The 27,223-nt window shown below is 43.4% G+C and overlaps 1 protein-coding gene across 4 annotated transcripts; it reads left to right on the top strand.

The window, feature by feature from the left end:
- Positions 1 to 337: 337 nt before the first annotated feature.
- On the top strand, positions 338 to 27,223 carry LYRM9 (LYR motif containing 9). Of its 4 annotated transcripts, none has more exons than XM_086954557.1 (4): positions 338 to 428; positions 16,431 to 16,578; positions 21,787 to 21,879; positions 26,595 to 27,223. In XM_086954557.1, exons 1-4 carry the CDS (start codon positions 409 to 411, stop codon positions 26,610 to 26,612), a joined length of 279 nt encoding a protein of 92 aa, XP_086810683.1. In that variant the 5' UTR covers positions 338 to 408; the 3' UTR covers positions 26,613 to 27,223. The 4 variants fall into 4 exon arrangements, with proteins under 4 accessions (XP_086810683.1, XP_086810685.1, XP_086810684.1 ...); XM_086954559.1 differs by having other exon boundaries at positions 420 to 577; XM_086954558.1 differs by having other exon boundaries at positions 422 to 472.

Below are 27,223 nucleotides of genomic sequence, written 5' to 3'. Positions count from 1 at the left end.
GAGACAGTGTCGCCATGCCACTACCCTTTTTTCCCACAACTGTCCTACATACGATTTCACTCCCTCGGTGCTTCCTGCTAACACATACGTTTCCATACTTTATAACGTGCACTGTCTTTCTTTAAAAAAAACACTTCACTGCTAATAAAACAACATAAATAATCAAACAAATACAGGGTAATTTGTAACATCAATAGCTCTAACTTTACAAATGCAAGACCTATTGCATTGCAAATGCTTGTTTGTTTACGTATCACAAATTGTGGTGGTGCCCGATTAAAGCTAACGTGCTCATCCAGACCTTTAATAAAAGTAGCTGTGTCTTTGTGTACCTGCTACCCTGGCGATGCGTTAGTCCTTTCTCTATGTCTATGGAGTACGTCTTCCTTGTTTACTAGTGAGGCTTGAATGTGTCCGACATGCGAGAAGTGAGTGATTATCGCTGTTACTGCCTGTCCTACGGTGCTGTACTGTAAGCTATTTGACCTTTATACTTGCTCTGGGCTGATGGTCGCGAGTCGCGGCTGAGAGTGGGGAGAGCTACTTCCTTGTTACGGACGAGATCATCAATTCCTAGGTAGGGCGTGGCACCCACTGCCAGCCTAGACTGACGGCGCAAGGTTAATTTGACCCAGAAAGGGATAATACGCTGTTTCTTTCTGACTCAGTTTAAGCGCCATCTTTGAACGGGGTCTCTCTTTGTGCGGTTAATGGACGATATCTTGATCAGATGCAATACTAGGTTTTTAACTTTTTCAAGTAGTGAAGGTATTTTGCGCAGTATATTGTGTACGTAGCAGCTGCTGAGTCTGTCGGGCAGTGATTCTTTTGTGACCCCGTTCTGTGTGATTTTAGTCTGAGGCTCTGTAGGTCCGTGCGTGACAAAGGTGTTCAGCCCAGGTCTTAGCTTTGCATTCTGGGACCTGAAGTCTTTTGTATCCAATTTTTAAGTCAAGACTACGAATTCCAGACTGGTTGCGGTTATAAAATCAGGGCTGTTTGTGTCAGAATGAGAACCAAAAACCTGGACCGGGTAAGTCACTGAAGTATGAACTTGGGAAATGTAAGAACCACTAATTATATATTTCTTGTAAAAACGCATTCTACTTGTGTTTGACGACAGGCAAAACACCAACTGATTAGGTCATATTCCATGTCTGCAGAGTTTGCAATTTCATATCTTTCAACATGTAGTTTTCGTTAGGCGACTCCGTGATGGTTCCAAATGCAGGTCCAGAATTCCAATCCTGGCAAAGCAAACAGGTCTTTCTTCTCATGAAGTAAATATAATGAGTTCCCTGACGAGGCGTTGAAAGTAAAACCTGCTATTTGCAAACACTTAGAAACAGCAACTTTAATTGCTATATAAAAAACACATGGTGCTGTTATTACGTAATGTAATCAAATGCTCTGGAACGTGTATACATTAATCCACATCTCTCTAAAGCGACATACATTAATGCGGAATCCGAAACGTGCACTGTCGTTTTACAAAGACACCGCATGACTATTACTGACTCATAATGATTTCTAGCAATTTTGTCAAACTGTATTCACATTTCACGTAAAAATAGAATAAAACGATTCTCTCCATGTGGATACGTACACACATTCATGAAAACAAGTTAAACATAACTTTATAAACATTAATATCTTATGACACACTGGGGTGGCTCCTCCTCAGGAGCAGAGGAGCGTTGCCCCTCCTGCTGCAAGCGCAGCTGGCAAACACAAATACATAAAATGCCATGTAATGACATTTTATTTATTTGCAAAAGCACCAGCTCACGCTTTGTACAGTGCGAACGTGGGGCTGAATCCTGCATATGTAAGACAACGGTGCTGATCTACAGTGCACATGTCGCATTGGCACACCATCTTGCGAGGCATGCCCTATATGCCCACTGTGAAACAGCCTGGAGATTGCTGGCACAGGTTCCCAGTCTCAAAAGGAGCGCTGGGTGAGCCTGCTCCCAACAATGCTGCTTTCACAGCATGAGAGCAGCTCCAGGATTGGTTGGGGTTGCAACTCACGAGCAGGAAAGAAGTCCTTTCTTTTTCTGCTCGTGGACAGCAAACCGAAGTACTGCACCAGTCGTGCTCCAGAATTTATGGTGAGTCATGTGCCTTAACGCCTCACCATTTTTAGGTCTCACCTGAAGATGCGCATGCGCTGCTCTGGCGAGACATTTAGTAACTGGCTTCTCAAAGTGCTACCCACAGGCGTTTGGCGGCCACCAGCTTTGCTGTTACTTACGCGCACAAGCGCGCGTGACGTGCACAGCTGCCATTTGCCGCTCGCCAGCCTGCTTTCAATTTTGCGGGATTGTGCGCGCGCCATCACTTTAAGGGCCCTGCCAACAGTTGTTTACAGAGAGCCCTCGCTCTCCACCTCCCCAGCTTTCTCTTCCTTCTCCGCCCCACCCTCTTCCGACTCGATACCCCAGCAGCCCCAATTTTGTTTCTCCCGTTCAGCTGCATATTCGTGGCACCCGTGCCTTACTTTTAACATTAAAAGTAAAGCGCAGGTGGCACGATTATAGCAAAAGTAAAGAAATTAGAAAAAAAATCTATTTCTTTTCTTTTGCTATAATCGCGACACCCGCACTTCACTTTTAATGTTAAAAGTAAAGAAATATTTGTTTTTTTCTATTTCTTTTCTTTTGCTATAATTGCGCCAATGGCGCTTTACTTTTAATGTTAAAAGTAAAGCGCCAGTGCCGATATTATTGCAAAAGTAAAGAAATAGAAAAAAATCTATTTCTTTACTTTTGCTATAAACGCGGCACCTGCGCTTCAGTGTGCAGATGAGGCTGTTTCTAGGTTTAAGCCTGGGTCTTTGTGAAACATTCACCACGCTACACTCCAGTGAAAGGAACAGTAGGTAGGCCCTTTGTTCAAAATGTGTTGTAGAAACACTAACGTAAAAATGCATTCTGAATCCGAACCGTATAAATCGCTGGTATGGAGGAAAGGTTGAGGAATGCCTTGGTGCTGATTGATGTACATTCTAAGTCGCTTGTCATCAGATTTATATTAGATGTTACGACTTGGAAGACTATTGACCAGTTGAAGGCTGGGTTACCTCGTATCCTGGGCACTGACAATGGCACTCAACTTGTTTTGCATGAGATGAGGACCTTTCTTGGCAAATTTGATATTATCCACCACCGCACGGCCCTTTACAACCCTCAAGCAAACGGCACAGTGGAGCGGGCTAATCGCCTGGTGAAGGGCACCATTTCCATGGCTTTATAGAGAGGGAGGGATGTTAGGCAAATGGTGAGTGAGATGGTTTGGGCCCATCGCACCACTGTCCCCAGTGTGACAGGGTTTAACCCGTTGAGAAGATGCATGGAAGAAAACCTGGCACCAAACCTTTAACTGCGTAGCTGGTGTTTCCCAGTCATGTATCCAAAAAGGTGGATGGTGTCCAGTTTGACGGCAAGTGTGTGCGTGCCGGTGACTGGGTCAACATCAAACATGGTAGACCTTGCAAAGGCTAGTCTAAATTCTGGGGTTCCTTCAGGGAGAGGCAGGTCTTTGACACCAACATGCTTCTCGACAGTGGTGACCAGTGAAACAAACGCAAGGATGCGTTGTATCGCAAGGGGGAGCGGGAGAGGTCTAAAGTGACCAAACCTGGGTGTGTTCGTTCTGGTGACAGTTTGAACGGGTTCATGTTGATGAGTGATGCGGAGTTGACCATCAACGGGTCAGAGGCCAGGAGATATGCTGCCTCTGGGGATGCTTCCACTTCCTTTCCCCGTGACCGTCCTTCTCATGTAGGTGGCAGAGTTGCCCGTTCTCCTAGGTCTTGCAGACCACATCGCTATTTGGAGGATTATGTCCAAACATGAGGAGGGTTTTTCCCTTTATTCTCAGTTCTGGTGCTATGCTCTACTTACTTTTGCCTCAACATTTACTTGCTCTGTTTTTCCCTTTCTGCATTTTGTTTTTCTCCAGTTGTTTTTCTGGGTAGAAGAGAGGGGTGTGTTGTAGTGATGCACTTGCATTGTGCAGTGCTCTACTGTATTTTCCTCCAGTGTTCTACTGCTCTGGAATGTCATGGTTGCAGGATTCCACCAGAGTCGGTTACTCTGTGGCTGTCAAGGTGGAATCATGCTTCGTGTTGCTTTGTGCCAAGAAAGCTTTCTTATACCTTCACAGTGTCTTGCTGTCACTTTCACAAGGGCCTTCTTGAACTGGGGCAATGTGGGAGGTTGCTGTAGGTAGATGGGGTAGTGTGTTTCAGGCTTTGGCAGCGAGGTAGGTGAAGTACTTTCTCCTGTTCTAGTCTTGTCAGCTAGGCTGATCGCAGGTGTTTTATTGGTGCGTGGAAAGGTAGAAGACTGTTCATGTATGCAGTTCTGGTGTTGTGAAGTGCCGTGTATGTGAGGAGTTTGAAGGTTATTCTTCTTTCGACTGGGAGCCAGTGGAGATTGCACATGTGTTGGGTGATGTGACTGCAACAGGGGATGTCGTGGATCAGTCTGAGTGCGGCATTTAGGAGAGTCTGGAGTTTGCAAAGGAGTTTCTTATTGATTCTGGCGTTGAGTGCGCTGCTGTAGTCCAGTCTGATGAGTGTATGCATGTTGTTTTTTCTGGATCCGGTTGGGATCCATCTGAAAGTCTTTTAGAGCTTGTGGAGGGTGTTGAAGCAGGTTGAGGATATGGCATTGATCTGGCAGGTCGTGAGTGATGAGTGTAGTATGATACTGAGGTTTCAAGCATGGTCCGTCGGGGTGGGGGGATTTCTGAGGGCAGAGGGCCACCAGGAGTCTTTCCATGCGGATGGAGTGGAGCTACAGATGAGGACTTCTGTCTTTTCTTAGTTGAGTTTCAGGCAGCTGTTCTTTATCCAGGTGGCAACAGCTTTCATCCCTTCTTGGACGTTGTGTTTGGTGATGTTGGGTTCATTGGTGAGGAAGAGGATCAGCTAGGTGTCGGTGTAAGAGACGATGTTGAGCCCGTGGTTCCTGATGATGGTTGCGAGGGGGCCTATGTAAATGTTGATGAGGGTGGGGCAGTGGGAGGAGACCTCGGTCTCTGTCCGTTACGAGAGGTATAGGGAGTCTAACCTGCTGAGTTCTGTCGGTGAGGAAGGAACATATCCAGTCGAGGGCCATGCCGCGGATGCTGGCGTCGTGGAGTCTGGTGGCTACGGTGCGGTGGTAGACTGTGTTGAATGTTGCAAAGAGGTCTAGGAGGATGAAGGTCGCCCTGGTCGAGGAGGGAGTGGATGTCGTCGGTGGCGGCGAGTAGGGCGATCTCAGTACTGTGGTTGCTTCGGAGTCCAGATCGGGAAATATCCAGGATGTTGTTGGCTTCGATGAAGTTTGCTAGCTGGGTGTTGATGGCCTTTCCAATGACCTTGGCGTCGAAGGGAAGCAGGGAGATGGGCCTCAAGTTCTTGAGGACCTTTGGGTCCTCGGAGGGTTTCTTTAGGAGGGGGTTGACTTTGGCGTGTTTCCAGTCGTTGGGGAAGGTGTTGATCTTGAAGGAGCAGTTGATCGCCTAATTTAGTTTGGGTGCAATGGCAGAGGCAGCTCTGTGGAAGATGTGGTGTGGGCAGGGGTCTGATGGTGCTCTGGAGTGGAATGCTTTTCATGGTCTTCAGGGTTTCTTCCGTGGTTAGTGGGATCCATTTGAGAAGGGTCTGTTGGGTAACGTCGCATGAGGGGCATCTGGAGGGGTGAGGTGGTCTTGGTTGTCGAAGTTGTTGTATATCATCTTAATCTTGTAGGTGCTGAGTCTGTTGCTGAGGTCTTGGGAGGGTGGGACGTCTGTTGCTTTGCTGCAGGGTTTGGCAAATTCCTAGATGATGGAGAAGAGCTCTTTGATGTTGCGTGCAATGGTGAGGATTCTGTCTTGATTGGATTTCTTCCTTGTGGATTGGATGAGGTGGTGGTGTGCGGTGGTGGCTGCTTTGCAAGCGGCACAGGTTTCAGGGGTTTTGTTGTTCGTTCATGTCTTTTCGAGTCGTCTGTAGGAGAGTCTGTATTCTTGCAGTGTAGGGGTGAACCAGATTGCTTTCTTGATGTGTCTTCCAGTGGCACCTGCGGAGCACCTCCCACTTCCTACCTCACTTCCGACTTCACCTCGACCCTACAAACGACATCGCCATCAGCAGCCGCCTTCGGCAACCGCGGACTACAGGAATCTTGCGGAATCCAACGAGGGATGCAGAACTTGCATCTGCCATTGCCACCAGTGGAACTGCGGATTCGAGAGGCGCTCGCCGTGAACCACGAGCCACGAGCTGCGAGCGACAGCTTGATTGCAGTGGCCGCCCATGTGGGGATGGAACCTTTGAAAAATATAAGCGTCAGGAGCTGAGTGAAGGCAAATAAGTACCTTATTCAGGAGGCAGAAAGATAAGTAGCCGCGAGGGGGTAATTGCAGGTACTGAAGACCCTGTGGAAAATTAAAGTGCAGCAAGACTCCGGTGGTGAAGAGGCTGAGTAACTATCTGGAGTTAGATTGGAGAAGGGAACAGTGTGGTTGTAACTAAGAAGTGGTGGAGGAGAGAGCGCAGGCCCACAGAACAGAGGTAAGTGGACAATATAATCTCTCTTCTAATAATAAGGGGAAGTCTACAAAGCGCACGGGGAGCTGGGGCTGTCGTGTACTCAAAGCCCCCGGGGACCTGGGGGAAGCCAAAGAAAGCGAAGGAGAAGGTCATCCCAACGTCACGCACCCCTGAAGGAAGGAGTTAAGGGATAAAGGGCCCGAAGAGGAGGCAAGCAAAGGCAATGGCCCTAGGGAAATCTAAACCCCGTAAAGCCCCAAAAAATCTCAAGAAAGCAGGAAATATAGAATTGACCAGAACGATGCGGCTGAGGAAAAGATCTCGCTTTATGCGGACAACATCCTTCTGTACGTCACCCAGCCAGAGGTTTCGGTCCCACGCCTGTTTGCCCAGTTAAGTCACTACGGAGCGCGATCAGGATACACAGTGAATTGGCACAAGTCAGTATTATACAGCCCCCTATGGGAGGCCGGAGGTCCTGCCTTGCCTGCCATGCTCCGGGTAACGGACGAGGGCTTTATGTACCTGGGGATCTACATGACGAGGGACCGGTTAACCTCGTATCAGAAAAATGTCCAGCGGGTCCTTGCTAACTTCTCTGACGATACGGCCAGATGGAGATCCCTCCCCCTTACGATTCTGGGCCGCGCAGCAATGTATAAGATGATAACGCTGCCGCGGTTTCTGTACGCGCTACAGAAAGAGTACTCCCCCCGCCCCCCCCCCCCCCCCCCACCCCCCTCCCCCGCCAGGTTTTCAAAGAGATAAACGAGGGGTTGCGGGCACTGCTTTGGCTGGGGAAACAGCCCAGGATAGCGCTAGAGACACTGCAGAGAAACCAATACAATGGGGGGATTTCCCTACCTAACGTCGAGGCATATTACTGGGCGGAACATTTAGCGCCAATAAACGACTGGCTTCACGCCCCGGCAGACCACCCCACGTACAGACTGGAGAAGGCGACAATGGCGCAACGGACGTGTTTACACTACCTTTATGGTGGCAGGGGGAAAGATGGGCTGCCATCGGCCACGCTCGTGACGGTGGAGATGTGGGCAAGGGCGACAAAACGGATTGGCTGGGCGCATAAACCGTCGAGACAGACCCTGTTATGGCATTGTGCGTGGCTAAAGGAGCTACATAAACTGAAGGGATTTCAGGGGTGGGATGCCATTGAGATTTCTGTATTGGGCGACCTGATGAGACATGGGGCATTGAAGTCCTTCCAGGCCCGGAGTCTGGAGTATGGGTTACATCGTACAGAGTACCTGAAATATGCACAGCTACGACACGCCTGGAGAGCGGAGATGGTGCTTGCAGGGCCTTTACCGGAATATGCACCGCTGGAGGGACGTTTGCTGCAAGAGCACGTCCCTACTCAAACAGTTTCCCTGACGTATAAAACACTACTTAACAATATGCCGGACGGGCTAGTAAAGTTAAAGGACACATGGGAGTCAAACCTGGGAGAGATGGACACGCTGGAGTGGGAGATGGCCCTGATGCACCCTAGGGAGGTTGCGATTATGTCCCGCCTTCGCCTCATACAATATAAAATCCTGCATAGAGTCTACTACGACAGGTATCGCTTACATCAGATGGGGCGGCCGGGCGACCCCAATTGCCTGCGCTGTGGTTGTGAGGAGGGGAATTTTTATCACATTCTCTGGGAATGCCGGGTCATACAGGGATACTGGGCTAAGGTACTGAAGGAACTCAGTCCCATTCTGGAAGCGGCCCTCCCAGTCGAGCCTAAATTGGTGCTACTGGGAATAGCACACAAGGTGGATTTAGTTTGCCCACTTGTGATTTATCTGCAGTTGGCATTGGTGGTTGCCAAGAGGGACGTGGCCCAGGCTTGGGGCGTGCCTATCCCTCCAAGACTGGATGAATGGAGGAGGGGTATGGACATTTACATGGCAGCCAAAAGGGTCATGTATAAAGCCCAGGGTTGCCCCAAGAGGTTCAGTAGAGTGTGGGGAAAATTGAAACAATACTATGGCCTGGATGGGGGGCTCTGATGGGATGGGGGATGATCTCCTTGTGCCCCTACTCCTGAGGGGGGCGTGGAAGATGATGCGTGACACACTGTTGGGGGGTATATTATTGTTTTTATTGGATATGCTTTGTCCTGTGAAACTATTGGGAAGGCGGGTGGTGGGCGGAGGCGGAGGCGGGGCAGGGGATAGTGGGTGCTCTTATGTGACATACTTGAAATGTTCATATGGTTTTAAAAATGCAAATAAAAACAATTAAAAAAAAGAAAGCAGGAAATAAAAGCCCTGGGATGGAGGATTCAACTGAAACAGCGAAAGGATCGAATGATGTAAATGTCGATATGGCGGTACCCCCTCACTGAACTCTACCCCACAGATAGTGATGACGACCTCAAAGACAGCAGGCGCAAAAGGCGGATAGGCAGTATCAAAATCCATTAAGGACTTCTTAGGAAAACATTTTAAAGCGAAGGAGACGCCTTATAAGGAGCTGAATGTGCTAGAGACCCCGCTAATTATGTAGGACCCGGCAGCTATAAGCGTGGAATCTCTGAACCAGACTAATTTTAATATTGCTGAGATCTAGATGGAACCACGCCGGTCTTCCTCGCCAAAGTTATTTTAGTCGCTATTTATCCAGGACATAGAAGCAGAGGTGGTGGAGGAAGAAAGAGCAAACCCACGTAAATCCTTGGGTGAGGAAGTAACCGCCCAGAGGGAACGTATCCCTAATGTGAAAGAAAGATTGGAAAATTCCTATGCTGCCCAAACTGACTTATCAGGCCCCCCTCAGCATAGCCTGGAGGTGACGGGTTCCTCCATGTATCTATGCTTGAGGTTATGCTGATGCTCCAGAAAACCTTGCAGGGCATTTTAGAGGTCTCACTCTTAAATATTGAAATTCTAAAAACACAAGGTAGCCAGTTTAAGAATATAATTGGGGAGTTGACACAGATTAAAAGCCTAATGCCCTCACTTGTAAGACCAGTAGAAGCCCAGGAGGAAATTAAAGCAGATAGTGGGGAAGAAGTGGCAAGGGTGGGTAGACCCCAGGAGGACAAACCAACAATATATATATCCTGCTGCCCTATGATTAGAAAAATATGTGGGAAAAGGAGGTTTAAAAAACAAAATACCCCGCGGCTAAGGAAGGGGAAAAAGGCTGCATCTAAATGCCAACCCGCAAAGCGAAAGGAGAACGGGAAATGGGTAACCTCAGAACAAAGGCCAGTTAATAGGGTAGTGACGCCGGAAACAAAAAAGATAAGCTTTTCAGACACCAGAGCAACCACCAGTAGATCTGAGGGACAACCTAGGTGGAAAACGGGTAAAAGTATGGTAAAGAGTGCCAACGATACCTTGAGGAAACACCCCGGGGAAAAGGAGGATATAGCTATAGAATGGGGGATGGATAGATCCTTTAGCGCAGGGCCTAGTAACCCAAACCCCGATAAGGGCCTCCGGAAGAGAGGTAGAGATGAAGTACATAGGCAAAGAAGGGAAGAGAGGTCAGATGGACACCCACAAGATTTACAGCTAGATAGGCCTGCAGATAGCTGGCTCTTTGTAGAACCAATAGGACAGGGAAAAGGTGGGAAAAAAGTTAAGAAACGAAATCCCCTAAATCGTTCCCAGCTCCTCTCTTCGTTTGCAGAATGTCCTAGTTTAAGATATATTAGTACAGAAGACCTAAAAGAAGTGGGGTTCCTGGTTAACATCAAAGTGGACAAAATAACAAAGGTCCTACTCCATTCTGCACTAATAAAAGTTGCAATGGAAAAGGCAGAAGCTGAGATGCTAAGTGAAGGAATTAGAATATTAAAAAGGGTGGAAGTGCTGATGGATAAACCAGGGAAACCATTTCTCAGGAACCACGCGGGGTTGGGAGAACGGCAAATAAAAATGATCAGCTCGGGATGGGGTAAAAAGGAAGATCTTGAAATCACAATAATTCCCAAAACTCTAAGGTGGGATGATGAAGATTTTCTGGTCAGGAATATATATAGAGAATTGGCATACATGGATTGCGAGGAAGATGGGTACTTGAGTGATATTGATTAGGAACTAGGGACATCGCACAGCCTATCTATTTTGTCTTGGAATGTTAATGGCTACAAAAGAATATTGTTACAGGAAAGCTTTAAAAACATCCTGAGGAAGACCGACATTGTCTGTTTACAGGAGACCTGGCTGTGCGACGAAACCCCCGTTACTGAAGGTTTTACTCATCATGTAAGGCCTGCAAGAAAGAATATATTAGGTAGGTCATCAGGTGGTCAGCTGACGTTGGTTTCAACAAGGATAGCTAGAGATATAGAACCCCTCGAACTCAAGTGTAATTGGGCACTAGGTAGTAGAATGCTGACATCAAATAATAACTCAGGTGGTGAAGGTTTATGCATTGTAAATGTGTACATACAAAAAGGAAACATAAATGACTATAAAGTGGACCTGGAACGTTTAAAAAAGGGCCTGTAGAGCTTATGTGATATTTACCCTAGAGATGTGTTTTTGATACTGGGTGATTTTAACCACAGACTAAATCCCCCCCCCAAAGTTGACCCTTGGCAGAGTGATCTGTTAAGAGTCTATAACATAGAGTTTGCTAAGTTTCCCAGCTGCGACATCTCAACCCAAGACGTGGAACTCGGACAACTGCTGTGGGCTATGGGCCTGGTCTGTGTTAATGGAAGAAAGGAAGCGGATCGGCCCGCAAAGCGCACCTTTAAAATAGGGCAGCAAATGTGACCCATAAATTATATATTTATCCAGGCACGGAGCTTTCATTTAATTAAACACCATGAAATACTTAGGGTGGAAGGTAGTGACCACTCCCCACTGCTGATAGAATTACAAGTAAATAGGGCCCCGCAGAGACAAAAAGCGTTAAAAGTACAGCGACTTACAACTCGGATTACAGAAGAATACATAAAAAAACTGAGTGCACTACAGTTGACATTTGGATTAGAAAACCTACCACCAGGTGAGGATATATCCTGGTATGAAGATATAATAAGGCAACTGGTAGAATGCCTCAGGGTAAAAATCGAACATGGTGATCACGAGTTAGTAAGTAAGGCTAAACTACATTCTAATAACAAGCCATGGTTTGATGACGATTGCCATAAAGTAAAGGCCGGTATTAGGCAACATGAAAGATACAATGATGTATTATTACTTGAACTTAAGAAATTAAGGATAAAATATAAGGCAATTATTAGAGCTAAAAAAAGATCATTTCATAAGGATCAATGTTGGGTGAATCTACTTGAGACAATTGAAGAAAAAATTGTGAAAGGCTTTTGGAAATTGATACAAGAATGTACTGGGAAAATTGCAGGGACCCTGCTGTGCTCTGTAACTGAGGATAAGTGGGTGGTTTATCTTGAGAAAATCTATGGTAAATGGCCAAGGATGGTGGAAATAAGATCCAATAGCTGGCCAGGAGTCCGGGAAGAAGTAAAAGAGCATTTCTCCCCGGGTCATATTAGGAGTATAATAGCTAGGCTAAACTTAACACAAGCTGCCGGCCAGCTGCTGTCATTATAAAAACTAATCTAGTGTGGTGGGCAGGGTTCTTTTCGAATATGTTCCAGGGGATATTAAATACCGGAATTGTGCCAGTTAGTTGGAAGGGGGCTATTGTAAGACCAATATACAAAAAAGGAGACGTAAACTCCCCTAAAAACTATTGCCTAATAAATCTCTTGGACATAGGGTAAAAAGTATACTCCAAAGTAATCTTGGGTTTACTTAAGGATTGGGCAGATGAAAATCAGATAGTACCCCCAGAACAGGGAGGGTTTAAAGAAGGACACTCAACGGTGGATTACTGTTTTGCTCTCTGGTCCACTGTGCGGAAGTTGATCGAACAGAGGACTTATCTATTCTGCTGTTTTGTGGACTTCCACACGGCATTCGATCTCGTTGGCAGGGAGCAGCTGTGGTCCACCCTGGTAGGGTACAAAATACATGGTGATTTATTGGCCTTGATCCAAGCCCTACATACTGAAAACTGGACCCCGATAATCTTGGATGAGAAGGGAGGATTCTCTAGGAGGATCCAGATTGGTAATGGCCTGAGGCAGGGGTGCGTACTTTCCCCCTTGCTCTTTTCCCTGTTCTTAGCTGACCTGCCCTTAAAAGTAAGAGGGGTTAGAGGGGCTAGCCCGAAAGTAGGAGGAAACCATATATCCTGCTCATTATACGCAGATGATCTGGTAATTATGGACCAAACGGAGATAGGTCTTCAAAGTAAACTAAACATGTTTAAAGAATACTGTTTAAATAAAAAATGAGTAGTGAACATGGAGAAAAACAAAATCCTATGTTTCGGTAGGAGCAAAATAAAGTTCTCCTGGTATCTTGGCACAGAACTGCTCGAGAAGGTAACAGAATATAGATACCTGGGTATGTGGTTTGCGAGTAACCTGAAATGGTATACCCACCTGGAAGCTTTGAAAATGAGGGCATCGGCTTCTGTAAAGATTAGATTACATTAGATTAGAGATTTGTTGGGCGCACAAATCACCCTGGGGCATCTTGGCTCTGCCTAGAGACTAAGCTACTTGCTGTCGGAAGACCAGGCTAGGGCAAGGATTTTAAAACCGAAAAGTCTTCAAGTGTTTCTTGAAGGTGCCATAGTGCGGAATGGATCGGAGAGCTAAAGGGAGCTGATTCCAGTACCTGGGGGCCAGATAGGAAAAGGCTCTCCCTCCAGTCTGGGTCAGACGGATTCGGGGAACTTGTAACAGATTCTGTGAAGTCGATCTTAGTGTCCTACTGGGGCAATATTTAACCAGTTTATGTTGAAGGTAACGAGGACCTTTATCGTTGAGGGCATTATGGGTTAGGCAACAGACCTTGAAAAAGGATCTCTTTTTTTACATTGAGCCAATGAAGTTCTCTGAGCAGCAGAACTGATGGGGAGCCTGCCGGACGATTTAGCCAATTTGCAATTTCGCCAGAAGAGACTCCCCCACTTCTGCCAGCAGGGCGTTGCCGTAGTCCAACGGGCTGGTTATCATAGCCTGTACTAGCGTTTTTTAATGGGATGTGGGTATGAATGGAAGTATTCTACGAAGAAGTCGGAGACCATAAAAGCATGTGCTGGTCGTAGTCGCAATGTGGTCTTTCATAGACAAGGAGCGGTCAATTTCTTTTCCTAAATTCTTTATAGAGAGTTTAGGGGAGGGGGCAGTGCCCAGTTGAACAGGCCACCAATCATCCGTCCAGATGTCTGGTGCTTTCCCCATTAGCATAATTTCATTCTTCTCTGGATTCAATTGAAGATAATTCGTCAGCCTCATGCCATTGGCAAAACGCATTTTTTCCTGCTCTGGACATTTCCCGATCGTGAACAACAGCGGAGTATAGTCGGCGTATGAAACGATTTCAAAAACCAGCTGTTCCACAATCTGAGCCAGAAGGGGCATATATATGTTAAAAAGGGTGGGGCTCAGATGGGAGCCCTGAGGGACACCCTTTTCGAAAGGCATTTTTGCCGAGGAATAGGGCCCTAGCGTGACCGTTTGTGTTCTTCCTGACAGAAAGTGAAGCAGCAATTTTAAGGCTGTTCCTTTCACTCCGCAATTAGATAGTCTCTGCGCTAGCTTAATGTGTATCGTATTATCGTATCTGAAGGACTTGATGCACACAAATGAATTACTTGATTTTAACAATTTTAGGATGAATTGCTACTTCTTTTAAGGGAAATGTGTTATTTAGGCATGAAGAAGATGTGCTACATTTATTATGATACTGACTTGTTTATGCTTTTTAATTGAATGATATGCTGCTAATTGTATACTTTTATGGTTGTAAAAAAACAAATAAAGTTTTATTGACTGGAAAAAAAACAGTGCCTTTCTTGAGAGGGGTGAGTGTGTCTACTCAGTAGAGTGTTCGATAAATGATGTGTCTGAATTGTTTTAGACAAGAGAGGTGGAAAGAGAATCAGAGAGGTTTGATGTTGAATTCATGCATGAAAGTAATGTGATGACCTTTTCTGAGATATTTACAAACTTGGAACAGGTTGCATTGTTTTCAGTTGTACAGGATTGTTGTTGGCCTTCTGGCTTGACGAGGGGACGTGTTTAGGGAGACCTTCTTTGGTTGGTGGTGTGGCAGTGGGGAAACCATATTTGATAAAAGGGCCATCTTTGGTATGGAGTGAGGAAGTGAAGGGGTTAACAGAGTTCGATATATGTTCTTTTGGCAAACTCTACATAGTGCTCGGCAGAGGCTTCAGTTGAACTTTGTGGGAACATGGAGGTTTGCTGTTTGATAATGCTGAAAAGGTCTTTAGGTCTATTTCTAGAGCGGTCAAGTTGTGCTCATAAGAATAAGGATTTCTCTCTGTAGATATGCTTCTTGGATTGTAGGCGTTTAGCTTGAAGAAAGAGATGGGTTAGCGAGGGGTGTTGTCTCCAGGTTCTTTCAGTCAACCTAAGTTGTCGTTGCTGCATGTTAAGGTCTTTATTTAACTAGGATCTGGAGTTGATGCTTCTCGATTCTTGAGTTATAGTTGGGTGATAGTGTCTAGAATTTCTGTCATTTTTGTGTTGAAGTGGGAGGTAAGGTCATCGGCAGAAGTAAGGTCAGGTGGAGGTAGAATTTGGGAACTGATTAGGGATTCTTAGTCTGATTGGGGGATTTGCTGCATAATCCTCACCCAGTGCTTGGTAGATTAGTTTGGGTAGGGTGCTTTAGTTTGTTATCATTGAGTTCAAATAGAATGTCCAGTCGGAGAGTAGGATAGAATGGAGGGATATGGTATTATGATAGGCGATGATTGCGTCAAGGGTAGAGCCTTTAGTGTGAGTTTGCTCTTTGCAGTGTTGTATGAGACCATTGGTTTCAAGGATTGTTGATAGCTCTTGAACTGTATATTTGGGATCATTTAAGTGCAGGCTCAGTTTTCCTAGAATAATATCTGTGGTGTCATTCATGGAATTTTGCATTATTAAGTCTGTTAATTCCTCGAAGAATTGATTATTACCTATGGGCTGATAAATGGCATGGATTTTGATACTGGGGCTTTCTGAAGAGCTATTGACTATTCGAAGGTAGAGTATTCAGTGGTGTGGAAGGGTTTTAGGCACAGGTAATTTTTGTTTATGACAGCTATTTCACCACCAATAAGGCCTTTATTGTGGCAGTGAATGAATGAGAAGCCCGGTAGAGTGAGGTGATCAATAATAGGGGGTGACTGATCATTTATCCAGGATTCAATTAGAAAACAGATGTCAGTTTCATGTAGTGGGATAGAGTCGGCTATTTCAGTGACAAGCTTGACTGCCGACTAAAAGTTTAAGCAGTTTATTGTGGGTGATGTTCTCAGGTGGGATTGATCGATTTAATGGTGGTGAGCAGGGTGGGCGATTAGTTGGAGGAATCCTACTTATGCCAAAATAACGGCGTTTTTAGATTAGCAGGGTTGAGTGGGAGCCTTGTTGTACATGGTGCTCAGCTTTCCCGCGCACAGCTTTGACATTCCATTAGTGCTGTACCTACGCTTTAAATGGTATTGACTGGATGGTCTTGGTTGACCAGGGGTCGGGGGTAAGGTGTCGGAGTGCATGTCTGTTGCAGGATCAGTGCTTGCCACAGTTGAGTGATCAGAAAGTGAGTTGGATCAAATTGTGGTGTTCTTTGGTAATGAGGTGATTCCCTCCAGTATTGAATTGATTTTATAGTCAAAAGCCGGTGAATAAGGGCATCGGTTGAGAGGCAGTTGGATATGAAGCAGAGAGACTGGTGGGGCGGCTGGGGGTCATCATGAGCTGCTGTGGGGGTTATGGTTCGATCTAGCCTGATGTGGTTGGAGGTCTGTGAGGATTGAAATGTGCTAGGGTTCTGGTCAACTATTTCATTGATATATTTGTTTGTGTGTCTTTTAGTATTGGCAAACCGCTTAATCAGATGATGCCTCTGCCAGGTGCTGAGTTGGTGAAGAGACCCCTGCAGCTCTATCGCTATTTGCTCCTTTGTTGCAGACAACTGCCCTCTGAACAAATACAGAACCATTATAAACATGCAATACGACAGGTATGTCCGTACATCTAGAGGGCTATTGCCAGACAGAACTGACAGCCCACCCCCAATACTGCTTGCATGTTTTAAATGCTTATTACCTACCAATTGTAAATGTTTCTATTTTGCATTTAAGCTGCCTATTCTGTTTAAACCAAATTAAGGTGTGCTTTTCAGATTGATGCTGATTTCCTGGCAAATTTGAGAATTTATAGGATTTATGTGGCTCTTCTGGCAAGAGGAGTCTGATAAGATGTTATTTTTGCTGGTGGGAACATTGTCCATGGGGAATATTCTTGCACTTCATCTGCCACTCTCTACCTACAAAGTCATGCACCATCCCCATGCTTGGTTTGAGGAACAGATTCATGGGCCTTCTCCTTCAGAACAAGCAGACCATGCCCAGACTAAGGAGTACAGTTAATTCTGTTCATCGGGTGGATGCCAGAAACCTAGCAAACAACCTTTGAGAAGTTAGGTGTGAGTAGCGTAAGTGAATAGTGAATGCTACCTTGAGGTGCGTCAGTAGATCACCACAAAGAAGACGAATTCCTGACAACTTTGTCTCTATGGACGTTATGCTCACCATGCAGTGTCTAAAGGCATTCTGTCCCCTGTTTGCTGCAGCTGTCTGCCCTGGTGGTCATCAGCTGAAGGGGAGGACAGTTCTTGACTCTTCAGCTTGAGGCACTCTCCGGTATAAGTGTTTCCTCTTGATGTGTAGCCAGACAGTATCTCTGCTATAGCTGCGTGGGAAAATGATGGTTGGTGGAGAGGAAGATACGATGTAGGTATTCAGGGAAATTGAAAAAAGAGGTTACCATCGTATTGACAGGGAGATGTGGATTAGAAGATATGTATGTATGAATTGGAGAGAGCGAAGCACATCTAGGACAAGAGAATGAGGGAGATCGAAGATGAAGGATGATGACGCTTGGATAATGGAAAAGTAGTGACTGCACATCCGAGAAGCAACATCACAAACGTGTGTGGAAAGGAGGACATGGAGAATGAGCAACACCATATTATGGATTTTGAGGAGGCTGAAGGATATTTGTTGGCAGCATCTCTTCGCATTGCTGATTGTGTTTTTAACAACCTGACTTGAGTAGGTCTGCATGTCTGATATATATGCATCATTCTCAGAGTGAAGGCGGGTCAATGATTACACCACAGGAAAGTAAACCGGGTGTGTAAAATAGCAATGCAGTGTGTAGAATATAGCTGACTATCACAATATGGTTGTACTTTGCCTTCATGTCAATATTCCTTGGGATCCTGATCCTGGGAACCTAAGCTATGACAGAGTCATAATGCAGATACGTTATATAGTATATAGCAGAAGGATATGTGGACACTGTGGGGAAACCTATTACGCGGGCTTTAGAAGCCTAGGTGTCAGACTCCTGGAAACACAGATGACTGGGCCAGAAATCCCACAGCTTCTCTAAAACCTAGAAACATTATGCCTGCTGAAATTATGCAAAGGTTCTAATGGCTTCTGTTTTTTTTTATTTTGTAAGGGGTTTGAGAATCCTTATAAGTAAGGAGTTGACGTTTTTGAGCAGATATTTATGGCTACTTACGTCTGGAAATAATTTCAATGGCCTTTAGCTTTTGAGGATGTTTTCAATGGAAAATATTGATGTGAACTTTGGAACTTGGTTTTGTTTTCCTGGGACACTTTTCCTTGCAAACCAGTGTGGAGAGTGACTGTCACTCTAAATGTATGTATTTTTTTATTCAGGAATTTAAACCCACTTAATTTTCTGATGTTACTTTGACACATGTTCTGATTAATACCTTCTTCGTAATGTTTTTTTCACAGATAATTCTTCAGCATTGTGGTAAGAGGTACCCATACATCTGTTACTTAATATATTTTAAACAACATGGTGCATCATATTCTAAAAATATGTTTATTTCTCAGTTGGAAGCTCTTTGAGTACTCAAAGTTAAATATTTGATACAAGTTATTCAGAAGATTTACAACGCCAAAGGTTTTTTTATGATAGTTAAATATCACAATCTGCTAATGAATCATTTTGTATTCCGTTAGTAAATTAAATACGAGCAGTGTAGGTGCATGCAGTAATGTAAAAGGCCACCCAAGTAGAGTATACCAGCGTTCAGAGTTCTTTTTTTCTCTTTGGCCAATTCCCCTTTCCCCCACTCATGTATTCATGCTTAACAGTGCATGCAATCTTGAGAACGTGGGCAGATAGTGTTAGGATAGTGGATTTTGCTGCTCTGTGATCCGTATTGTCTCTCCAGGATTTATATAATTGTTATTATTAGGCCTGGCATGAAATTCTGCTCCGCTCGCGGAGTCGGCAGAGTTTTTCCCACTCCGCGCAGCCCCCGAGTTTTTCCTCGCTCGCCAGCGTCAAGCTGGCAAGCGAGAAAAATCTTACTCCAGACCACCTCCCGGCGAGTGTCTCAATGCGGGCGGTCACGGATGGGTGCTACTGCTCGCTTTGAGAAACCTTACGTTTGCGTTGAGCAAGCTGTCACTCGAGTAGACCATCTACTCGAGTGGCAGAAAGATGCAGCGCCCTCTTGTGCTGCAAGTAGTGCTGTACACTGTTAACACCCGGCGCTAAAACTTTGCGTGGACGGCATGTCGTAACACACTCCGCCACTTGCGCAACTCCGCGTAGCATTGAGGAGTTTTTGGTCACTGCGGAACTCCACAAACTCCGTCCAAGCCTGGTTATAATCTTGACAGTGTCCACAAGTGATTGCAACTGATTGTGACCTTCTGAGCATTTTGTGAGCTATGCACAGTTTCTCACTGACCCCTGGTGTGCTTGATCTATCCTGAGGTTAGGCTCATTTTCTTCTATTGTAAATTTAGTCTTATGTTTGGTTTGAAAACTGCAAGAAAATATTTTTAAACAAAAATCAAACAGTCCACAAGATTTACTTCAACCCCCACCAGAAGGTCTGCAATATCCAAAAAGCAAGTAAAATTGTTAATACACTTGTAAAATGCGAAGTAAACTAAAAAAAGACCTTCTTTTGGAAATGGAATGGGATTTTTGTTGCTCACCCTTTGAATAAGGGTACAATAAAGAAGATAAAGTGCTGCTGACAGTAAGCAGGAGGTGTGCAAATGGGTTCATCGTGAGATGCTTCCTTTCATTCTACCTTTTTATGGTACAGTTTGTTTCTTTCTTTGTCGCCTTCTTTCTTTCCTTATATATTTGAAGAGATGTTTTGTAAAATTCTGGTTGTCATCCTGTGATATCATAGGACCATTCAATGTGTTTCTGTGTTTTAGAAAATAACTAAATACATTTCGACCTGATAACATTTTCAGCATTTAACATTAATGTCCTTTGATTTTTAGATAATAGGTATCACATAAATAATTAATCTTAATGAGGATTGCTAAAAGTCATAACAGCCCTACGAGCATCTAGTTATCAAGAACTTCCTGTGGTACTTTGGCGTATTTGTTTGGGTATTTTGAATCATTAAGATTCTTCTTCTTAAATTTCTCAAAATGTGGAGACCCAAAATTTTGAACATTTATTAGACAATTGTTTACTTCATATGCATCCTGTGGATCACGTAATTTATTCTAGTTTCCCATTATACTATTCAGTGATATTTTCCGTTTTTTAAAATGACATTTTTATACTGATTAAATTGTGATTGCTAATGCATTGAAATCTATGTAATTCTAATCCATTGACATTTTAAGCGTTGACATTTTAATTAATCTGTGCCGACTTCATTTTTGTTGATTGTTGATCCTAATCTCCTGCGAAGAAACCCTTGACCTCAACCTTTCTCTACAAAATGAATAGCTCTTTAACTCCTTCCTCGCTCATGACGAGCTCAGCTCGTCATGCAGTACACCTCTCATACACTCATGACGAGCTGAGCTCGTCATAAACAATGGAGTAAATGAAAAGTCAGCATAGGGGAGGAATTGCCTTAGCAGCCATGGAGTTATCTTTCAGAGTGCCTTTTAAGCCTCTGGGTGGACTATCCAAGCTAATTTATATTGAATGTTTTTCAGTATGTAAAGGGAGGCCAATATCTGTCTCTGTGTTGTCGCATTTGTTCCTGGAAATGAGACAAACAACACCTATAGCATGGGTGCTTGATCTTCAAAAGTGTGTTCAGCCTCAATGCTGTCTTGAAAATTTGAGGATTATCTCTTCCCTAAAATGCCAGTGCATTAGACTTCTATCTCTTTCTCAATGTTATTATGTGAAAACTAGGCCTCATGATTTGTGACGTAAGGTGTGAAAAAAGAAACTTGTAAATTTCCATTACAAATTTCCCGACTGTACTTTATAAATCTTATTATATGAATAGATATCATAAGAGCAATCAATGCATTATGAACCTCTGTCACAGCACTGCATTATATAATAAACATTCATTTTGAAATAATCAACAAAACATGCATTTTTAAATGATAATATCCATACAAATTAATGAATTTCACAAGGAGCTCAAATATGGAAAAAAGCGCAGTATCCTCAGATATTGAGTTGATTACAACACCATCCAAATCCTAATGCGGATCATTGCTTCTTTTGGTTAGCTTTGCATTATATAGATACACATGGACACATACGAAATAGAAGGATGGGCGTTATTTCAGCCAGAGCCTTTGCAGAGTGGTTACTGGTATCACATTATACACTGATGTCCGCTGACACAATATGCTGTGTTTGTCAGTTTCTGTACCGACTTTTGAAATCATTAAACCTATTCATTTTCCCCACATATGCACATTTTCAGACATTCCCAGGTATTATTTTTTTGAGCTAGTTCATATAGAAGCAGCAAAGTGTTTCATAGAGAAAATTTGTTGTCGCAAAAGTATTTCAAGCATGAAATGGTGCACATGAGAAATTATGATATGAGTTGAGGCTCGATTACAAAAGCCAAGATAGAATGGGAACATGCACACCGAAGAGTTGATTTAGATAATCCATATTGTCATTTTTATACACAAGCCCATAATTACTGGAGTTTTTCTACATATTGAGACGCTGGGATTTGAATCTTGTAGCTCCCCTCAAGATGGGCGTATGGTTTGCAGCCAAGCATCCTTAGCCATGCACCTCAACATTTTTTAAGAACTCCAAGGCTACAAGCTTAAAACTATGAAGTATTTTGCTAATGACTGTTGGCCCATGATGCTTCTCTTCTATTTGTCATTTTAAGTCGTGTATCACTGTACGCTTTGTTCAACAGAGTTTCCGGGGTCATGCAGACGAGGACGATCCTGAGCGGATTCAGCAGATCATTAAAAGGGCCATTGAGGACGCTGACTGGGTCATGAACAAAGTAGGTCTGGGAAAACCATTGCCTCAACTTTCTTAGCTTACTGCCTAGAAAGAGGTGGCTTGGGATTCTTTTTTCAGAGTTTCCTTTTTAGAGTTCCGCCCATCATCTTTACCTGAGAAGTGCCTTGGCACATGCTCGTGACCACGGAGGCTTGACCTGAGTAAATAACTGTTGTCAAAAAGAATGTTTAATGGATTAAAACTGTATATCTATACATACTGCTGGGTTTTTCCTCAATAACAGGGCTCTTTGAAAGTCGCAGGTCTGTATTTTAATTAGAGAAGCAAACATCTGAAAGTATAATCACTTTTCACAAAATGTACTTGGAACTGGGTCAGCCAGCAGGAACCAGGCTTGAAGGACTCTGCTAAGGTTTTCTAAGAAGAGGAGGCGCTTGGAAAAAGGCAGAAATTACTATTCAGCATTTAATTAATTACTGTATAGACATCTGCCAGATCTCTGCTGATCTAGTTCTGTGTTTGTACCTTAAACCCTGTAATGAAAATGTTCTCATCAGCAAAGTAAATATTTTGTGGTCCATCCCCTTATAAGATCAGTGGTCCCAGCTTGTGAACTGCAGTCTAGGACAGGTACTTCAAGTGTTGCTTATTTATGTGTTTGTTTTGTTCCGTGGTCAAGGCAAGGGTGTCCTAAAGTTTCACACATTTCAGATACAAATTGCAGATTCTGTGGAAGATTTAAAGATGTGAATACTCATGTAATAGCTTCTCAATTTCCGCCTTCCCTCCAGCAACTAAGTCTTTCATCACAGTCTTCTTATCAAATCTCTGCAGGAACTTGATCATTGTGCTATTCAGACTAATGTCTGTAGGATCAAAACAAGCAAGCACTGCCTCCCTACATGACCTAATCTCCGGGTTCTCCACTTCCTGCACTAGAGCTCACCTTGGTGCCTTATACTGGAATGGCACAGGCATAAGACGGGGATGAGGATCTCTGGCTCTTGCATGTATAATTGACAGACGTGTCTTGGCATCCTTTCCCATGGTGGAAATGTTTTAATAGGGGTAATAGTCCCAACCAGTACTTCAGAAAGTGAGCCTTGGTCAGGTTGCTGTAAGTTCCGCATAGGTAGCCCTGTGGTCTCAACCTGGTGTACTTTTGGAGTGTCATCCACCCATTTCTTTGATTCGACAATTTATCTTTGTCCTTTAGCATTGGCCTGGTGGACTAAAGATTGCTTTAATTAATAGTTAGATTGTACTCTACAACTGTGCTGTGGTATACAGGCGCAGACAGATGCAAATATTTTGCAGTGAGTTAAGCACTCTTTTGAAATTTGTATATAACATACATGTTAGAGACTCGAACCCCAGCCTACCATATTTAGTCATTGATTCTAGTAAAACAAGCAGCATTGATAGCAGTAACAATAGCGAGTGATATTTACACAGCTTAGGAAATAGCTAGACCGTGGTAACAATTGTATATTCTTCTTCCTATATTCATGTATCTAAATGACTATTATTATACTACATCTATGCTCTACACATGACAAATGCCATACTTTATTTCCTGGCTTGCCATAGTTCTACCACAGTATCCGAGTTTAAATATTGATATGCTCTTATATGGACTCCACAATATCAATTACCATTAAATCTTCAAAATAAGTAGATGTGGAGTTACGGATAATACATCTATGCTCTCCTGTATAGGCTTATCTTGATAACACACTCACAGCTATGCAATCAGGTACACACACACACAAACACTTCATTCACAACACTCATTACCAAATATTCATACATACTTGCATCAAACAATTAAAAAAAAAACACCTACCTACCTGCCGCTCTGCCTCAGAGGTCCCAGGCAGTTTGGGACTGCTGCCTTCCCTCATTCACTGACCTGGGGTCAGCCTATGAGGGAAGGCAGCAGTGTCAAAGTCATCACAGAGTGGGATGGGGTCAGTGAGAATGCTGACCCCTCCCCACTCTGTGATAAAGTGTCACTGATTGACACTCAACCCTGGGCAATTCAGGGCTTAAAACTGAGGTGCCCAGGTGCGAGGCAATGAGTAACGCTTCCCCTTGTCACTGAAGGGAGATCCTCGGGGCTCTTTGCTGAGCTGAGGAGGTCACGCCCACAGGAGCAGTGACTTCCTCAGCCCATCAAAGTTCAGATCAGGCAGCAGGGAGCCAGTGCATTTAGCCCATGTCTGGCTCCTGGCTGCCTGACCTGAAAATGAACAGTGTCTGTTAGGCTGACCTTTGTTCAGCCTTACAGACACTGTTCATGAGGGACAAAAGGTGGGAGGGTGTGGCCCCTCGGCTCCAAAGGACCAGCTGCAGCTGCTTTTTTCCTTCTTTTTATTATTTGTGTTTTTCTAAATCTTGTTCCATCTGACATACCTATTTTTCATTCTCATCTAGTTTTTTCAGCCACAGGGTTATTGTACATACTTCAATCTAGAGACTGTCATCTGCTCTTTCTCCCCATTGTTTCCAGGTAAAAGGTTTGCTCTCAATCAGTCCCCCACATTTCGATATCCTGTCTTTCTTACTTGAACGGCAGAGCGTATTCTTTAGGAGCTCTGTGGTCCCTGGTGAGTTCCAAATGGGAGCAAACATGCTGCTATAATATGGGATTCCCAGAAATGATCTAATTTCGTACCACAGTCTAGCTGTGGCCTGCAACATCTTCAGGGTGACTTTAAAAAAAATATTCTTGGTGAGCCGAACTTATAAGGAAAGCAATTTGTCTAAGGCTTTGTGTAAAGGTTTCGATGTAGAGATCAAATAGGAGATTTGAAAAAGTGCAGCCTTGTCTAATACCCCTCATTATTTTCATAAATCTCTGAGATTATCATTGACAAGTATCCTTGCTTTAGTGTGACTGTAAATCAGTTAAATAACTTTGCAAAAGGTGTTTCCCAAATCGAAATTCTTCATTATTTTTCAGCACATTGTCGTGGTCAAAGGCCTTGGTCGGATTTTGCATTACAATCACTAAGGGTGAAAATTAAATCAATTAATATGTGTGACAAATCATGCATATACCTTTGATCTACTTACAGTCGACCTTTTTATTACACCAGCCAGTATTTTTGCAATACTAATGGTGCAGACTGTAGAGTCACAATGTAGAATGGAGATTGGTCTATATGATTCTCATTTATTGGTGCATTTGTTCAGTTTTAGAATTAGGCTAATAGTCTCTTCATACCAGGACGGCGTTATTGAGCTGCTCTTTTGATGATTTTATTGAAGAGTATCTTCCATGTTGGATTATCATATCACTTACTCTTCCTATGATTGGGCTGTGATTCCAGGAGCTTTTCCTTTTTTACTAAATTTTAATTCCACACAAATTTCTTCCTTGCTAATTTGTTGATATAGTGATAACTGCTATTATGTATATATATATAAATTATTTGTTTTCTAACCATCTCCTTAGTCTTGCAGTGTCTGGTACAGAGATCCCCAAACTATACATTTTTAAAGAAATTGATAAACGTATTGCAATGTCCTGCGGTGTACCTACTATGGATTTCGAAATATTGTCCACGATTTCCTTGATACTGTTTCTTCTCCACTCTACTGTTGCTTTCCAGACTAACATCTTACTACTTTTCTCTCCATGCTCAAAATGTCTTCCCCCACTGGTTTACCATATCGTCATATTTTGCTTTTCAGTATAGGCTATAAATCCTTCTTGAACCCTCTGCAATTTTCATGGTATTTCCTGTCTTTCTGTTTTTTTTTGGATTGTATTGCATTATTAAGCTGTTTATTTGAGCCCCATAAATGCTGAAAGTGTATGCCACTCTTTACAAATATTTGTTGAATATTAATTCAGATTGAAGAATATTTCTTAACATTCTTTTAAATTTTGTATTACAACCTTCTCAATGAAAATCGTCTTCTCCAAAGTCCACCTTCGATACCTATTATTGCAGATCAGACTCTAGAATACTGCAGCCTGGTCAGAGATATAAATGGGCCTGTATTCAATGCCCCTCACACTGTCTGCTTCGTTCTTGTCAATTAAGAAGTGGTCTAAACAAGAGTAATGCCCATATTTCTTACAGTGGTAGGTGTATTCTCTCAGCTCTCAATCTTGTAATCGCCATTAATCGAATAAATCTGTGTCTGGATTTTGTGTTGCATTATCTCTCTAGCACTTTCCCTCTAGTGCCTTGAGACCCTAACAGGTGAGTAGTGCGCATTACAAACCCCTGATTGATTGATTGATTGATTGATTGGTTCCCTCAAGTGCTTGCTTTTTCTGACTCCACACCCTCCTACCTGTTGCTTCCCCCAACTGGATTCCCCAACTTTCTCCTTTGCTGCACTGCCACCACTCGTGGCACCTAAAATAATTTCTTTTATTTATTTATTTTAACTTTGTCCTTCTATTTGCTGCTGCCAGTCTGTTTTAAGAAATGTGCTTTATTACTACAGCTGATTTATTTATTTAACTTATTGGATCTGTAAGTGTGTGTGTGCGCCATCATTGAGAAGGCACACACATGCGTGCTCATAAGGAGTGATGCAGCTGCATGCTTTTTGGCAGATGTTACACAGCACCTGCAAAAAACACAGGCCAAGCCAATTGGCCAATAAGACAAAACTTATTGGCTTTACAAATGCTTGTTAATGAAAATAAGTAATTTGCTATTTTCGATAACGCCATTTGACAGCTGCAAACACTTAAATCTGTTAACAACTGTCTATTTTTTCTTTTTGCAGTATAAAAAGGATAGGTAGATATTGGACTCAGGAGACAATGACGGAGTGATGGTGTGCTGTGCATGAAGAAACCTGGAGCAAGTAATCGCTTAAGAACATCTGATTAATCTCCTAAAAGCATCGAAGCTTACATTTTTCCTGTTCACAAAGAGACCTACATGAAGATATGTCTAGAGATGTCCTCCTACTTTTTATTTCAAGCTGTTAATTTAGAGCGTTAAAGACATTTAGTTCATTTGAGGATGGATGCACTGGCAGACGAGGCCACTATTGTCTTCCTAAGTTTGTGATTCATGTAACTAAAGTTAGAGTATTGCTCATGTGTTGGTATAACAAACATCACTCCTTTCCCCACAAAAATTTAGTAACATGATCTTGGGAGATCTTCATGCAAAAAGGGCATGTCCTGTTGCTTTATGTCCGCTTGCACCCGGACCTCCTGTAACATAAAACACAACTGTAAACTGTTTTAGATTTTCTGAAAGTATTAATTGTTTCAAACCATTTGTTTCAAACCATTTCCTCAGACATCAAATTTCAAAGCCAATATGATAAGAAAGTAAAACTGTGGTTTAGAATGTTCATGTAAATTGGATTTAAATAAATTGTGATGTGTGGCTTTGATAAAA

Source organism: Lissotriton vulgaris, chromosome 2_1, assembly GCF_964263255.1.
Source record: "Lissotriton vulgaris chromosome 2_1, aLisVul1.2, whole genome shotgun sequence".
In the NCBI taxonomy this organism is placed as follows: domain Eukaryota; kingdom Metazoa; phylum Chordata; class Amphibia; order Caudata; family Salamandridae; genus Lissotriton; species Lissotriton vulgaris.
The sequence above is the reverse complement of the archived record's forward strand: the minus strand, read 5'-3'. Positions and strand labels throughout refer to the sequence as shown.

Bases quoted from the DNA above. Each gene is read 5' to 3' on its own strand.
- LYRM9 (XM_086954557.1), top strand. From the start codon at position 409: ATGTGTCCGACATGCGAGAA. The intron at 429-16,430 runs GTGAGTGATTAT...TGTGTCTTTTAG, and splicing joins ATGTGTCCGACATGCGAGAA to TATTGGCAAACCGCTTAATC. The intron at 16,579-21,786 runs GTATGTCCGTAC...TTTGTTCAACAG, and splicing joins ATAAACATGCAATACGACAG to AGTTTCCGGGGTCATGCAGA.